The sequence below is a fragment of the Parus major genome, chromosome 23, assembly GCF_001522545.3.
Source record: "Parus major isolate Abel chromosome 23, Parus_major1.1, whole genome shotgun sequence".
NCBI classification, from domain to species: Eukaryota; Metazoa; Chordata; class Aves; order Passeriformes; family Paridae; genus Parus; species Parus major.
The window spans coordinates 2,954,049-2,968,842 of NC_031791.1; the positions used below are offsets into that span (position 1 = coordinate 2,954,049).

Genomic DNA, 14,794 nt, shown 5'->3' on the forward strand with positions numbered 1-14,794 from the left:
CCATGATTTTGTGAGTGAATGGGAGACGGACTTGGATCCTCCTGTGTTTTTGTAGGTATAGATTAAACTCACCAATATTCCAGAAAAAATAAGGCTCTCTGTGACTTCTGTGTTTGACAAATTCATCTTAGCCTCACATATGTTGGTAACACTATGCAGGTTCTGTGTGTGTGCTGGGTGGGTAAGCAACTGTAAAGTTTGTTTGGAATTGGCATGTGAATATTCCAAAAGTTCAGGAATATCAGAAAAGCCTGGTGACAGAAAGGGACGATAAACTTCCATGCTGAACTGCTTCCTGTGATTTCTGGTGAATCGTCCAGAATTTTTAAAACACAGAAATGAAAGGGGAGCAGCACATGCCTAAATCTTCTGTCCTGACACTTAAAAATTGCAGATGTGTAAGTGAGGTGCAAGGTAAAACTGTATTTCTTAAACAGAATAGAGGGAGGCACAAGCAGCTGGGAAATGCCTGCTTTTAAACATGTACTGGAGCATGTTTGAGATTTGCCTTTAAAAACTCCCATCACCATCTCCACTGTATTACCCTCAGACTGGATTAAAAACAATCTTTTCAAGTGTTCAGCATGGCTCAGGGAACTCTCAGAGACACCTGAGCTGTCCCTCAGAGGGCTCTGAGCCCGTTCTGGGTGGGAAGGTGCCATGTCCCTGCCGGGGCTGGGGGTCCCAGAGCCGGCTAGCGGGGGGCTCTGCTCAGCTCTATGGCTGTGACCCCACCAGGTTCTCTTCCTGCCTCAGCTCTTCTTTTCCTGTAGCAGGTATCTGCAGCAGCCTGGCTCTTTGTTACCCTGTCTCTTCCCTCCCTAGGTGCTCTGAAGGTATGAATCCATAGGGCTGGCCGTGTTTCAGCGGGAAGCAGCTCCGGCAGGACCCGCTGTGTAATTCTGCACGTGCCACGCGGTTGGCTGCCTGCCTGGCATCCCTGCCAGGGCCGTGTCATGTGGAAAAGGTCAGGGGATGCTTCCTGAGCTCACCCACCTGCCTCAAGAATAGCAATTCAAATTTATTTTTTTTTTTCTTTTAATTATTTGTTTGTTGGGGGCTTTTTTGTGGCTTGGGGGGAGGGGGAGTGTTTGTTTTGTTGTTTGGTTTTTTTGTTTTCTGTTTTTTGTTTCAAACGGTGTCTTGTCAGTTGAATGAATTCTGGAGTGGGGGTAATGCTGTGCATAGAGGGACAAGGAAATTATAGGCAAACTGAGAATCATCTCTGACTGTTTTTAATTGCAGTTCTCTTAACATCTGCTTCCTTTCCACAGTTTACTTATGGGTATGTTAAAATCTAGGATCAAACTTCAGAAGCTTACTAGAAAGACGCGTCTGTGTGTATAAAGTACTTACACCATTTTGTTTATTTTTCAATGGAATTCTCTGTCTTGCATACAAAACAATACTGTAGCCATAGGCAGCTTCTCTTTTTATATTGCACAAAAATAATCTATGAATAGTTTGATTTATGGATGCCATGGCAGTGTTGAACACTGTTAAGTTATGGATCAGCTTTTTTAGTTATTTCAAATTAGCACATTGTATTGAATTGTAAATATGTGTCCTTTTGTCCCCTGCTCCCAGCAAAGCCAGGTTAGTGCTGAGGCCGTGACACTGCTCCCTTAGAGTCTCATATGCATCTATAAAAAACCAGTGATATATCTAGTGGATTTTTTTTTTTAATAAAAGCAATGCTGTCTTTATTTATAGAGTAGTTAATTTTAAGCAAGTCACATTGCTTTCATTGTTTTTTCACCATTTCTGTATTCTTGTTTCATTTCATTCACTCATTTATTTGTTTTTTACAGCTTGAGTAGGCAGAGAACTGCTTTGTGTGCAGTGCTAGCTAATGAGTCAGTCACTAAGAAAGGTATAGCCTAAAACATTGAATTTCACTAATACCAAATTCAAACTGTTCTGTATTAAACTCTTATAGAGTTAAATTATTAAAACCACTAAGAATTATTATTCTCTGGCAAATATTGGCCAAGGTGATTAATGAAGGTGTTACAGAATATTGTATTATTGAGTTTTGTTTTACAACTGCAAGTATGTTTTGAGGACTGAGCTGAAGAGTTGAAGCCTCAGTATCTGAACAGAAAACTTTCTGTCCCTGAAACTTTCCTTTTGTAGTTATCAAGGACTTAATGTGGGTTGTCGAGGTACCTTTCTCCTTAGATCTGGCAAAAGTGACCCAGAGGAAATGCGATGTTTGTCCAAGTACTTTTGCTCCACTCCACTAAATCTTAAAAAATCTGAGCAGAAAAAATAAAAGGAATTAAGGGTGATGGTGGCTAATGAAAGGAGGATGACATAGGGAAGGGACTAGAAGTGTATAACTGAAAGAACACCCCACATTAATGCAGAAAAATACCCCACATTAATGCAGAAATATAATATATATATATATATGTATATATATATATATATAATATATTTTTTTTATTTTTCCGTGTGTGTGTAGGTACATATGTGTACACACACACAATCATCCAAACACTTCCCCTGGTTTTCTCCCTATGAATTTACACTATGTGGGAGTTCTGATGCTGTTCACAGTTAGAAACTAGATGGTGGCTTAGATAAGGCTGCTGGTACTGTCAGATGCTGGAGTTCCTGGTTTATAAATATTTCCAGGAAAAGCTTTTGACCAAAGATACAGATCTCCCTCTGTGTTTGAAAACCTTTTGAAGGAAGAAGATATCCAAGATGATCTCTTCTTTTAATAGCTTCACAAAATAACGAGTAAAGAAACAAAACAGGGTTGGTTTTTTCCCTAGGATAACCTTGTGTTTGTGAAGTGTATTAGATTCTTTCCAGGTAGATTGTGTTTTCCAGATTCTCCATAGTATTTATGGGAATCACTCATGCTCTTGTAGGTGGCCCCTTGTGCTTAGTGTTTCTTTGAATGAAACAGAGAGATCCACTCTGCAAAATGCATCCCTTGCTAATTCGAACATTCCTGGGGTTGTCAGCTGCTGGCAAAAGATTTGTTACCCCAGGAGAGGAGGAGTCCTTGGGGTTTGGATATGTAAGGCAAGCAGGGTTGTGTGGGACCTGGAATACTTTCCCCCAGGTAGTCTGGGTTTCAAAAGAGTTAAAGAATAACTTTGATACAAGCCTACTCTGAGAAAAGGGTGAGCTCATGCTTTATTTCAACTGAAAACACCCTTCATCCTACCATCAAATTCTGTTGTGAAATTTTTTGAGAGGATAGAGAATTCCTGACAGGAAGTAAAAAAAGATCAAAGAAGGTCAGTGTAGAGTCAAGGACCTGGGCTGTTGCTTTTGCCTCCCAAAACTTCATGCTCTAATATTATTATCAAATGGCAACAAGTTCCTTTCCATGTTCTCTAAAAGCAGCCCACCCCTGCTGTCCCTGTCCTCAGCAGCACATACAAACACTTAGTATATCCAGTATTTATGGGGATTAGTTTTACACCTGTGTAAACTTAGTTGACTGTGAACGGGCTTCTAGATCAACATTATACTTCCATCTCCCAGATCCCATGAGATCATTACAGCAAGAACAGAGCTCAGGCCTTGCAAACCTTCCTGGCAGGTGATTCCTTACTCTTTCTCTGTAGATTACATGGAGAAGACTTGCATCGGCCTTGTGGAACTATAACCTTCTTTTGTTTTGTTTTGGTTCTTTTTTCACTTTTCCAGCCTCAAGTGTCTGCTTAGAGATACCAAAAGTTCTGGTGCAGTATCCAACTGATTTAATACCATGCTGGACAGGTCGTCACTATTCCATGTGTGTCCAGTTAAGCTAAAGGAGCTACCTTGTCTTTGCAGACCTGCAAGTGGTACTGGAAAGGGACTTTTTGCCATCAAATGACCTCTGGGACAGTCTGTTGTCATCTCTTTTTAGAGCTGGATGCTACCAAAGTGATAGTTCCCATGAAAGTCCTGAGAAATACTGGATTTATCAACTAAATGACTTGGGTTAAATGAAATTAGGGCTCATCGCTTTGCTGTCAAATCCCATTACTTTCCCTAAGATGGCTTAAGAATTGCAATGTGAGCAGGATCTACCAGGAAAGAAGTGTAGAGCTGGCAACGCAGAGAAAGGAGAGAGGGCTTAAATGAATTACTGTTATCTCTTGGGCAGAAAAGAAGGCTGCTCATGAGTTGGACATTCTGAAGGAAACTTTAATTATCCTTCTTCAGGCAGCATCCAAGCATGCCAACAAATTCAACATCTGTCAGAGGATGTTTAATGCAGACAGATTTTTGTGCAGCACTCAGCATCTGGTTCTTCTGTGCTCACACTTACACTTGCTGTGTTGGGAAGTTAAGCATTGCATTTCCCTGTTCCAGGAAAAGGGACATTCCCTGTAAGAGAGGTGAAACCCTTGGATATGTGCAGCCCATGGTAGTGGGAGCTGCTTGTGCTCCTGGTTTTCATTTGAGATGTTCAGAGGGATTGAAGGCCTGTAGAGTATCAGGGCAGAGTCTGTGGCTTTGACCTGGTACCAGTATCCCAGGTAGAAGAGAATTGACGTTCCCTTCCCTCTTTCCTCTGGGAAGCAACACTATTTCTAAATTTTCCTTGTGTGCCTTTTCTATGTATTCTGAACTCATTAGGGCAGGTTTGGCTTCTCAGTGATGTAACAGTCTTAATTCATAAAAATTTGCTTGGGGCAAGAAAGGAAGGAGGAAGAGGAATTATGATCCTTCTGCTTGGTTTTGATCAGATACTTATTAGCAGAGTACATGTCAACTGACCAAGACAATGACGCAGTGCTTTCCTTTTTTTCAGTTTGAAGATAAATCTGATGCGGTATTTGATATTACAGAAAAATGTAAGTATTTCTATTTATTCTTGAATGTCATAGTTTCACAAAGCCTTTCTTGGAAGTGTCATTGCTGCTGAACAAGACTGTCTTGCCTTCATCCCAGCCCTTCCTGCTCACTCCCTCCTGCATTGCCTTCTCCACAAGTGCTACAAGTGAGGTGAATGGAAAATAGTGTTTTTTCTTTCTTTGGTTTGTATTACTCAGTTGAGCTTCTGCTTCAGAGTGGTGAAGGTGACTGAACCATTTCTATGTCGGCAAATGTTTTCACAGTAACGTTGGCCTGAAAGGACTGAGAGTATTCAAGGGATTGCAGTATCAGCCAGATTAGGACTGTCCTGGGTTGCAGTATATTCTATCACCATCCTCATGTACTGTTGAAACCTTAATGAGCCCACCACTGCCTTGCTGCATGACTCAGAGATAACTTCCTCCTAGACTGTTTTCTGTTAATGGCTCATCAAGGCCTTATCTCATGACTCACCATCCCATTGTGAGATGCTCCTCCCCGAGGGAGGAGCCAAGCATTCCATACTGGATATAAGCTGAGAATTCGAACACCATGGCAGCCCTTACCTACGGGACTTCCAGAAGACAGGAGCTACTGCTAGACTTTCAGCTGAAGACCAGACCCCCTTTCTTCCAGAAGATCACGCTTCAACAAGACCACCTCATCTAGACGACTACCATCACCCTAACAGAGTTCCAGGCTGTATTCTGACTCTGTCAGTGTTTTTGATATTATTGCATTTATTCTTTTTATCATTTTCCTATTAAATTATAATTCTGACTTGCGATCTCTCACTGGTTTAATTTCAAACTAGTACAGGACACTCACCCTTCTCCTTTGCTACACATGAAGTTGGTCAGTTTTCTGACTGTTCACTGGGATTTTTTTCTCCCTAGGTGGTGAAATTCTGGATGCAGAGATGTCTGAGGATGCTGACCACAACTTAACACCCGCCCTCGAGAGCTTGTCTTACGGAGTACCGAATCGAGCAGGACCTGAAAATTCACTGCAGGGTGATGATCATGATTATTTTCTGAACTCTGGGGATCTTGCAGGCATACCTGTTGTTGGGAGTGACAACGAAGATGAGCAGAATTTCACTCCAAAAGACACTCTTTCTTCAGCAATTCGTGATGAAGATCATCTGGAAGAGGGCAAGAGAGTTCCAGATCACAAACTGGACAGTGAGAAAGAAATTCAGGGTCAGAATGCAATCCAGAAGGATCTCACTTCTCCCTTTGAACAGGGCCCTGTGTTTAAACCACTTCGAAAAGATTTTAGCATAACACGAGATAATGGCAAAGAGACTTTTTCAGCAAAGGACAAGAATAGAGAAGGACATTTTCAAGAATGTGAAAAACAGTTGGAAAAAATCCCTAAAGATGTGGATTCTAGGTTGAAAAGTGGTTTTCTTGACAATACAGGTAACTGTTGACATCACAGACCTGGCTGCCCAGCAAAGAGGAAGAAAGAACTAGAGAGAAATCAGCAGTAGGGCTAATTATTAAAAACATCACCTTGTTGAAGAGAACAGGCAGAGCTGTGTTAGGGGAGCATTTTGTGAAGAACCCTGAAATCCAATGAACTTTGTGTTAGGAGGAGGATTTGCAAAGGGCTTGACAGGGTCAGGGAGGTCTCATCCTCCACAACTTGTTATAGAGCCTCAACATATCCTTTGTTGTGGTTTCCTAAACCAAGCTGGGTGACAATTCAAGCTTCCTTTTGGTTTTTCTCACTGTTTTTTATAGACCATGGAACTTCTTAAAAGAAAAGGTGATGAAGTTTAGGTTAAGTTGATGGCCAGTAAAGATTTTTTGAGTGAAGCACCAATTCTTCACTAATGCCTAGGTATTTGAAACAGTATGGATTTGATAGTATCAGGGAAAGTCTTGCTAGAAAGGAGTTAATGTTGTCAGGAACTAAGCCAGAACATAGTTTGAAATCTGCTTTTCCTGGGAGACTGCTCCCCTTCTTCCTCAAATACTTGTGTCTTGGACTTCATCCAGCCAACGTGGAGAGAATCAAAGATGCCTAAAATCCCTTTCTCATTTGACAGTCTCCGTAATCTTGCTGCCCACACGCTTATTTTTGATTTCCCAAGCTCTGAAAGTTACAGCAGAACAGTGAATGAAGGAGTTAAGAATAACCAAGCACATGATTTAGGCTTATTCAGCAGAGGGAGGGTGAGCCAACACGTGAGGGACTACTGGCTGCTTGTTCACACTCACAGCTTACAGTTCTGAGGTTTAAACTTCATATGTTCAGCAACAGCATCTTAAAATCAGTGCTACCAGGTGGCACCAATGATAGAGAAGCAATAAAGATATTTCTTTAAATAAAGAAAAGTTACAGATCTATCTCTACTTTTACCTTCAGTTAGAAATAAAGGGAGGAATGTTTCTGTACATAAGATATATTTCATAAAATTGTAAATACCTACAGTTAAAAGATCACTACTGAAGTAGTCAGTAGTTGAAACCTGAAAGATAAATGTTCATGGTAGCATCTGGTATGTAGGCAAATCCACAGTTTTTAAATTATATATTCTGAAAAAGCAGAAGATTCTATTTCCTGAGAAGAGGGGAAAAGTCAAAAGATCAGCAAAGAAAAGGCTGGAAGATGTTGCTCTGAAAAGTATTTTCTGATTTAAATATCAAAACAGGAATGTCCAGAACCTGCATGGTGTGGAAAATTCTGAATGAACAATTTGCGTCGGAAGTTTACAATTATTTTACTGGAATGGGAAAATAATGATCCAATAGAATAATTTTAAAAGAGTCAATTCTCTTTAGGGATTACCAGCTTACTTGCAAGGAGGAGAAAGGGAGTAGTTTAATAGTGGTGAGGTGCTGTCTGACACTGGGGTTGGGGAGCAGAATGAGACTCTGATAGTTTTAAAGGAAATGCATTGGAACCTGTATTCATTTCTATTTAATGTATATGTTTTCCTCAGTTCATAATCAAGTAGAAGAAACATTACGGACGCAGTTAGCGCCACAAACTCCAGAAACTAACTTCAGGGTAAGCTATAGATCTTTCAACCACTTTTGCAAGTGCAGCGATATGATGGAATAATTCAAAATACGTATTTTGTATTTGAGTGTAAATTTGAGTGTTAAGGAAACTGATCTTCTGACTCTTAGACATCTTTGCTACTTAAAACAGTACATATAATTTTGTAAAATTTTCCTGACCCTCTCTTTGGATTGAGGATTCTTTTGGTAGCCACTTTCCTGTTCAGCATGGTTGGAGTGACCGGTGAGCCGAACCTACAGCTGGATGCATCCACCTGACCTGCTGCCTTTTTTCCACATGAGCCAGGGAACAGCTGTATCCACAGGAGACACTCCCAAACAACCAACTTACAGAGCTGGGTGTCTTCTGCTTTGGCCAGAGGAGTGGAAAGCATTGGGGGTGGGATGAGAGAGGGGGCTGCAGGGAGGTTGAGGCAGCAGCTGCTGCCCAGCATTTCTCCCACCTTGGCAGGACCCAAATCTCTTGGTCTGCAACACAAACTCCCCTTGGCAGCAGCCCAACTCCTCATGGCAGATGCAGGAGGGTGAATTCTTTTTCATATTATTGTTTCAGGAGTCTAGCTACCTATTTTCTAGTAAGGAATCTATTGGACAAGAGCTGGGGAATTCCTTTGCACCAAATATTAGAATTAAGAAGGAGCCTTTGGATGACGAATATGCTAAAGCTATGGCCCCACAGCAGGGACTATTAGACAAAATTAAAGATGAACCTGGTAATTCTGAGGTAAGTTTCCCATTGCATTTCTCATTTTGGTCTGACAGCTGACCGCTTAAGCTGAACATAAATTCAGCAATTTATTTAGTTTGTTGACCGAAATTTAACTTGAAGAACATAGTTTAGTAGAAGGATTTTTCCCTCTTACAGTACTATGAAACCCACTCCCCCTCAACTTTTTGATGTCTTGTTACCTTGTCTCTGAAAATGTTTTTCTTTTCTGTTAGAAGCAAAGCCAAATGCTCTAAAACTTCTGTTACTACATCTGTCGCAATATAGACAGTTTATCTAACTAGGAAATAAACTGTAAATCATATTTTTTAAAAATACTTTATGAGCAGTCACAATTAGAGATATGAATAAAAGCAGTGTTATTGCTGCTACTCCCTTCTTAAAAGTTGCCTTTGCAGGCACACTAGTTTGTTCTTGTTTTAAATTAACACTTAAAGGTCTTGCCAAAATATTTGAGTACTTACACATCAATGAAGTCAATTTAAGTATGTGTTTAAGTAACTTTCTTATTCAAGACTGACACTTTTTATGATGATACAGGTAAAACTCAGTAATTGAAACCTGGAAAAGGTCTGTCCTCTGGACTGAGTAGTGCTGGGGCCAGGATTGCTGAGCTCCAGCCGATCTCTGTCCCACCGGTTTGCTGTGTGACACCAGGGAAACTAGCTGTGCTGCAATTCCTGTCTCCTCACTGCTCATATCTGGGTTACATGTCAGACTGGATATGTTAAAGGTGTGCAAAACATCCCTAAGTGATGCATCCCTTTGCACCAACACACAAGTGCTGGTGTTCCTGTGCAGGTGTTAGTTTTTAGCATCAGTCTCTGTTCTTCTGCTGAACCTCCTCTACTCTCCGGGCCTGTCTTTCCAGCACTTTTTCCTCTTTTCCCATAATACTCTCAATTTAATAAGTAAAATATTTGCAACTTCAGATTTTACTGTCCTTCTGATTTGTTCAGTCTCTGCGGGATTGTTTGGGTTTATTTTTCCTTGAACCTATAGGATATCAAACCATGTGTAGATTAGTTAAATCTGTCTCTTCTTTTATCCTCCCAAGATGGCATCTGCTGTGTGGATTTGTGTGGAATGCAAGGCGAGATGTCTGTGGTTATCAAAGATCATATTAATAAGTAAAAATGAAGACTTGAAGAATTTAAATGTCAAATATCGTATGGTTCAAAATATTCCTTCCTGGAGTAAAATCCTGTGATTATCAACTCTGCCTGATACTGGAAAAGTAGGAGAACTGAGTTCATTTTGTTTTGCTTTAGATTGGAATTACTATGGGGGGATTTTATGGATTATTTTTATATTTTCTGAAAGATAAGAGCATTTCTTGCTGTAACCAATAGTTGGAGCTGAAGGTTTTTTGGCTTTCAGCATTGTTTTGCTGCTGTAAAAGCTTGATCATGCACAGTTGATGTCAGGATTTGCCTCCATTTCTTTTCCTACTCTTGACTAAGGATACAATTGCAGTTAAAGTGCCTTAAAATCTGTATGTCTGAAAATGATTAATTTTTTAATAATAATAATAATAATAATAATAATAATAATAATAATAATAATAATAATAATAATAATAATAATAATAATAAATGGTGCTTAAGAATCTCATCACAGTATGCCTGTACCCAGCTTAGAGCTTCTGTACCTGAGATTTGATTGTTTCAGTCTGATGGTTCACATGATCAAGGAATACCACTGCCTGTCTCCTGGGAAACATGTTGAGAAATAGTTTGGTTGTCTAGTATAGGAACTTCTAATTTTTCCACAGGAGTGAGAGGAGAATTCAGTTTGAGCATGTGCTCAGTGGAGGTTGTTGTGGGATTTTGGGAGCTGGTGGAAGCTGGGGGAGCATCTAACTGCCACTGGCAAGGGAGAGCTTCCTTTTGCTTAGTGATTCTGAATTGGTTTCCCTGGCAGCCAGGCAGCAACTGTGAATTTAGCTCAGTCATAACATGACATCATGCCTCACTACTCTCAAATGACTGTAAGTAGGCTAAATCTTATCATCTCTGTAGTTCCAAGAGATTATGCTATTCAGCCTACTAAGATTTATATGTGGGGTGTTCCAAGCCGCTTTCTGGCTCAGATTTCTAGGAAGAGCAGGGGCAGGAAGCCTGGTGTCAGTGTGAATAGCTGCTGGGGACTAAGGCAGTCATTTGTAGCATGTCAGCTATTCCACCAGCAGCTGTCCAGGGATTTTCTCATCCTGTACCAAATGTGAGGTGATTCCCCTCATGCTGGAGGTGGGACTGTGATGGTCTGGTCCTGGTGGTGCCAGCCTTGGTCTGCTGCAAAGCTTCAACTTAGGCTGCTCCAAGGTCCTAACTCCTGGTTAATATAGAACTCTCCCCGATGAGGTCTCAGCTCTGTTTCATTGCTATTCTTCTTTATGTGAAGATAAAACTTCTTTCCCAGAACAGGGACAAGAGCTGCAAAAGCATATCCAGCTGGAAAGTTTGAATAGAAAGCGGAGATTTCCTTAAGCTTCGGCTGAATTTTGAGGTGTCTTGGAATGCAGCTGGAGAGGCGAATGCACCAGGCAGCCCCACCTGTCCATTTGTGCCCCCTCAAGTGTGGTTTGCTGTGGAATTGTGAGCAGGAGCTGTGTGTGGTGCTCACTTATCACCCAGCCTTCGGAGCAGGCTTAGGACACCCACTCTTCCATGAGCTTCAATGCAGCATAGTGAAAGAATGGAATCCTATAACCTGTTATTACATATGTATATTCTCTTTTTCCCTTCCCTTTCTTTTAGGAGTACGGCCAACAACCAAAATCTCAGGAAGGGGAGCTGAAAATCAGTGCTGTTTTTTCAGTCAGTGGCAATCCTTTTGGTAAGGAATAGGCAAGACTAATTCCATTTAAATCTGTAAAATGTGTCACCTCTGCTAACAGTCTTGCAGGTCACTCCACATTTTGTTCTCTGTGTCTGATCCCAGTAGGAATAAAGAACTAGTTTGGTTTAGAGAGAATGAAATTGAGATTATAAAATAATTGTGGTTTTGAGGCATAGGAAAATTGAATGTGAAATGCATAAGAGAACTGAATATGTTAAATAGTCTTAAGCTGAAGAAGAACAGATTTAGATTTTAGAAAAATTAGATTTAGGTTTTAGAAAACAATTGTTCCCTGTGAGGGTGGGGAGGCCCTGGCACTGGTTGCCCAGGGAAGCTGGGGCTGTCCCATCCCTGGAAGTGTCCAAGGCCAGGTTGGACACTGGGGCTAGGAGAAACCTGGGATATTGGTGTGTGTCCCTGCCCATGGCAGGGGATGGAATGGGATGTCTTTAAAGTCCCTTCCCACCTAAACCATTCTATGATTCTATGAAAGGGATGCTAAAAGTGCATTCTCCATCTTCAGAATAGTTATAAGAATCTGCTATGCAGAAAACCAGCACAGGGCATGCATTTGTGGAGAGTTCATCTGCTATTTGATTCTCCTCTAAACCCTGACAACCCAAATAAAGCCATGAGCCTTGTGCTTGCCCCTGCACATCACTGAGTTCTGTGTAATAGATCTGTAGCACTTACTCTGTGTTTTCTCTGTGTGGTTTTTTTTTTTTTCAGTTCCACAGCTGTCATCAGGTTTCCAGCCTGCTGTGGCATCCTCTGGCATGAGTAAAATGCTGCCCTCAGTTCCAAGCACAGCTGTTCGGGTTTCCTGTTCTGGCTGTAAAAAAATCCTGCAGAAGGGGCAAACTGCCTACCAGAGGAAAGGCTCAACCCAGCTCTTCTGCTCCACACTGTGCCTCACTGGATATACCATTCCAGCTTCTCGCCCACCAGCTTCCACCAAGAAAACCTGCTCAAGCTGCTCAAAGTAGGACAATGCTTTCATTTGTTCTACGAATAATTTATATTCAAGCAGATAATGAAAGGCTTCAGTTCTGTTCTTGTGCCCCTTGCTGTGTCAGTAGCGCTGCTCCTCTTACTCTTCCCTTCAAAAATTGGTGGCTGACGCTGTTCCTTGTTAATTGGTCTGTCTGTTTGCAGTTCCATTTCCTTAATTTGGTTTTACCTACACATAAATTTAAAAGCTTCTGTGGTGCAGAATGCATCTTCTCTTTTTTTGACTTAAATGAGCCAAATATGAATAACTGTATTACTGTATTACAAAATCTTCCTGCCATTTCAAAATGTCATTGCACTCTCAAAACTACTAACAAGAGTACATTTTCAAAAAGTATTTTATGCATTATTTCTTCTAGACAAAAATAGATTTATGAATCCCTAAAATGAAGTAGAACTTGTGTGAGTTAATGTATTTGAGGCAGAATATTTCCTCAAATTCTAAAAAAAAACCACTCTTCTTTTAGCCTTTATTGTGTGATCTTTGGTTTCTATAGGTCTTAGATTTTCAAACCTCATCACTGCTGCTTTCATAACATGTAGAGACATTAAACTTATTAAGAATTGAATTTTTTAGGTAATGGGAGTTTCAGTACCCAAATAAATTATTTTCTACCTAGGCCTAGAGTGGAAAGGTGAGGCTTGCCTTTTTTGAGCCTATTTGGACAAAATAATTTAGAAAATACCTAAGTTTTCCACAGGAAAATTTACACAGGACTGTGTATCCTGTGCTGGAAACACAGTCTCAAATCTTCAGCTCTAAAAACATCTTAATTGTTATAGTTTTTTGTTCATTTATATTATGTCCAAATTAGCAAAAGGAGAACTTTGTGGCTGGCTCTGTAGGATGTCATAGCTGTACATTCACTCCAGACAAACAATTTCCAGGCTGATCATGCTACAATCCATTTATACAGAATTATTCATGTGTATTATTTTTAGTTATGAAAATTACTTTGCCAAAGGAATGCTGCTTTGTTCATCATTTCTTCAATAACAAATTTTTTACTTCAATTTTTACAAGGGCAACTGAACTTAAACTTCAGACTTCAATTAATTATTCTTTCCACTTGCTGCCTTAGTGTGAAAAGGCCTTGGAACAAAGTTTAGAAGTCTTGGTAATTTGTATTTATTCTGTTGAAAAATGAGTTATGTCAGACGGGATGTGTGAGAAGGAGACGTCCTTCCAAGCAAGGAGGTTATATAAATATTTTCTCCTAGTTTTCTGACTTCAGCGATTCAAAACTATTCTGTGAAGGACTGTTTCAAAAGGAAGAAGAAATAAGGAGAAAGTTCAGTGTGTTAAATCCAACAACAAATAAACAAAATTCTGGAAGAGAAATTAGAAAGTTTATATACTTATTAGACCATGGTGGACCAAACTAATGGTGATTAGAAATTGTGGCCTTTCATTTTTCACTTTTTTTCCCTGCTCTCTTATTTGCTAAAAGGAATTATTCAACATATCCTGCTTTCTAAATTTTTTGTTAATAAAGACTGTGCAACACAGTTACTTTCTCCAAGTTCCTTTAGAAAAGATTTAATGTTAGAGCTTGTGCTTTTTTTAGGCCACTCCTAAGTCCAGGTGCAAAACATTTCACAAAATACCTGCTTAAGAATTGTACTTCTCACTTGTTTTCCTAATAGGAAAGCAAAATTGAAGTCAGATATGTAGACAGCAAAAAGTAAAGGTTTAAATTAAATGGCTCCACCCTTTCCTGGAGAATGTTTGGTCTCCAAAATAAGCAAGAACAGCAAGTTGACATGAAACCAACATTAATCCTTTATCTCTGTGTTTGTTTTTCTTTTTCCATAGAGAAATTCTAAATCCAAAGGACGTAATCACTGCCCAGTTTGACAACACAGGCTCCAGTAAGGATTTCTGCAGCCAGTCTTGTCTGTCCACATATGAACTGAAGAGGAAACCCATTGTCACTATACACACCAACAGCATTTCCAGCAAGTGCAGCATGTGCCAGAAGAATGCAGTGGTAATGGCCATTTCCTCATTTGAATTTCTTTAGCTTAGCACGTATTCTTTCTGTCCTTGCTGAACATTCCTTTTCTTCCAGATCAGGCACGAGGTGAATTACCAGAATGTGGTGCACAAGCTCTGCAGCGATGCCTGTTTCTCCCAGTTCCGCTCGGCCAACAACCTGACCATGAACTGCTGTGAATATTGTGGAGGATACTGCTACAGTGGCTCTGGCCAGTGTCATGTCATGCAGATAGAGGGACAGTCCAAAAAGTTCTGCAGTTCTGTATGTGTGACAGCTTACAAGCAGGTACATGTGATGGGACAAGGGGAAATGGATTCCCACCGTCAGAGGGCAGAGTTAAATGGGAAATTGGGAAGAAATTCTACCCC

The 14,794-nt window shown here is 40.4% G+C and overlaps 1 protein-coding gene across 8 annotated transcripts in view; it reads left to right on the forward strand.

Moving 5' to 3' along the window:
* Positions 1-758: 758 nt before the first annotated feature.
* The window catches only part of ZMYM4 (zinc finger MYM-type containing 4), a 36,721-nt gene continuing 22,685 nt past the window's right edge, over positions 759-14,794 (forward strand). Inside the window, exons 1-9 of one of the 8 annotated variants that reach the window (XR_004500109.1) lie at positions 759-967; positions 4,769-4,811; positions 5,709-6,236; positions 7,766-7,833; positions 8,401-8,571; positions 11,334-11,412; positions 12,145-12,397; positions 14,243-14,417; positions 14,499-14,711. Coding sequence is in view for 7 of the 8 variants with exons in the window: in XM_015649283.3 (XP_015504769.1) it covers positions 5,732-6,236; positions 7,766-7,833; positions 8,401-8,571; positions 11,334-11,412; positions 12,145-12,397; positions 14,243-14,417; positions 14,499-14,711 (1,464 nt within the window). In the remaining variant the exon portion in view is untranslated. Of the gene's footprint in view, positions 968-4,768; positions 4,812-5,708; positions 6,237-7,765; positions 7,834-8,400; positions 8,572-9,114; positions 9,308-9,631; positions 9,812-11,333; positions 11,413-12,144; positions 12,398-14,242; positions 14,418-14,498; positions 14,712-14,794 lie in introns of those variants that run through there. The other 7 variants (XM_015649283.3, XM_019008888.2, XM_033519496.1 and 4 more) reach the window with 7 other exon arrangements.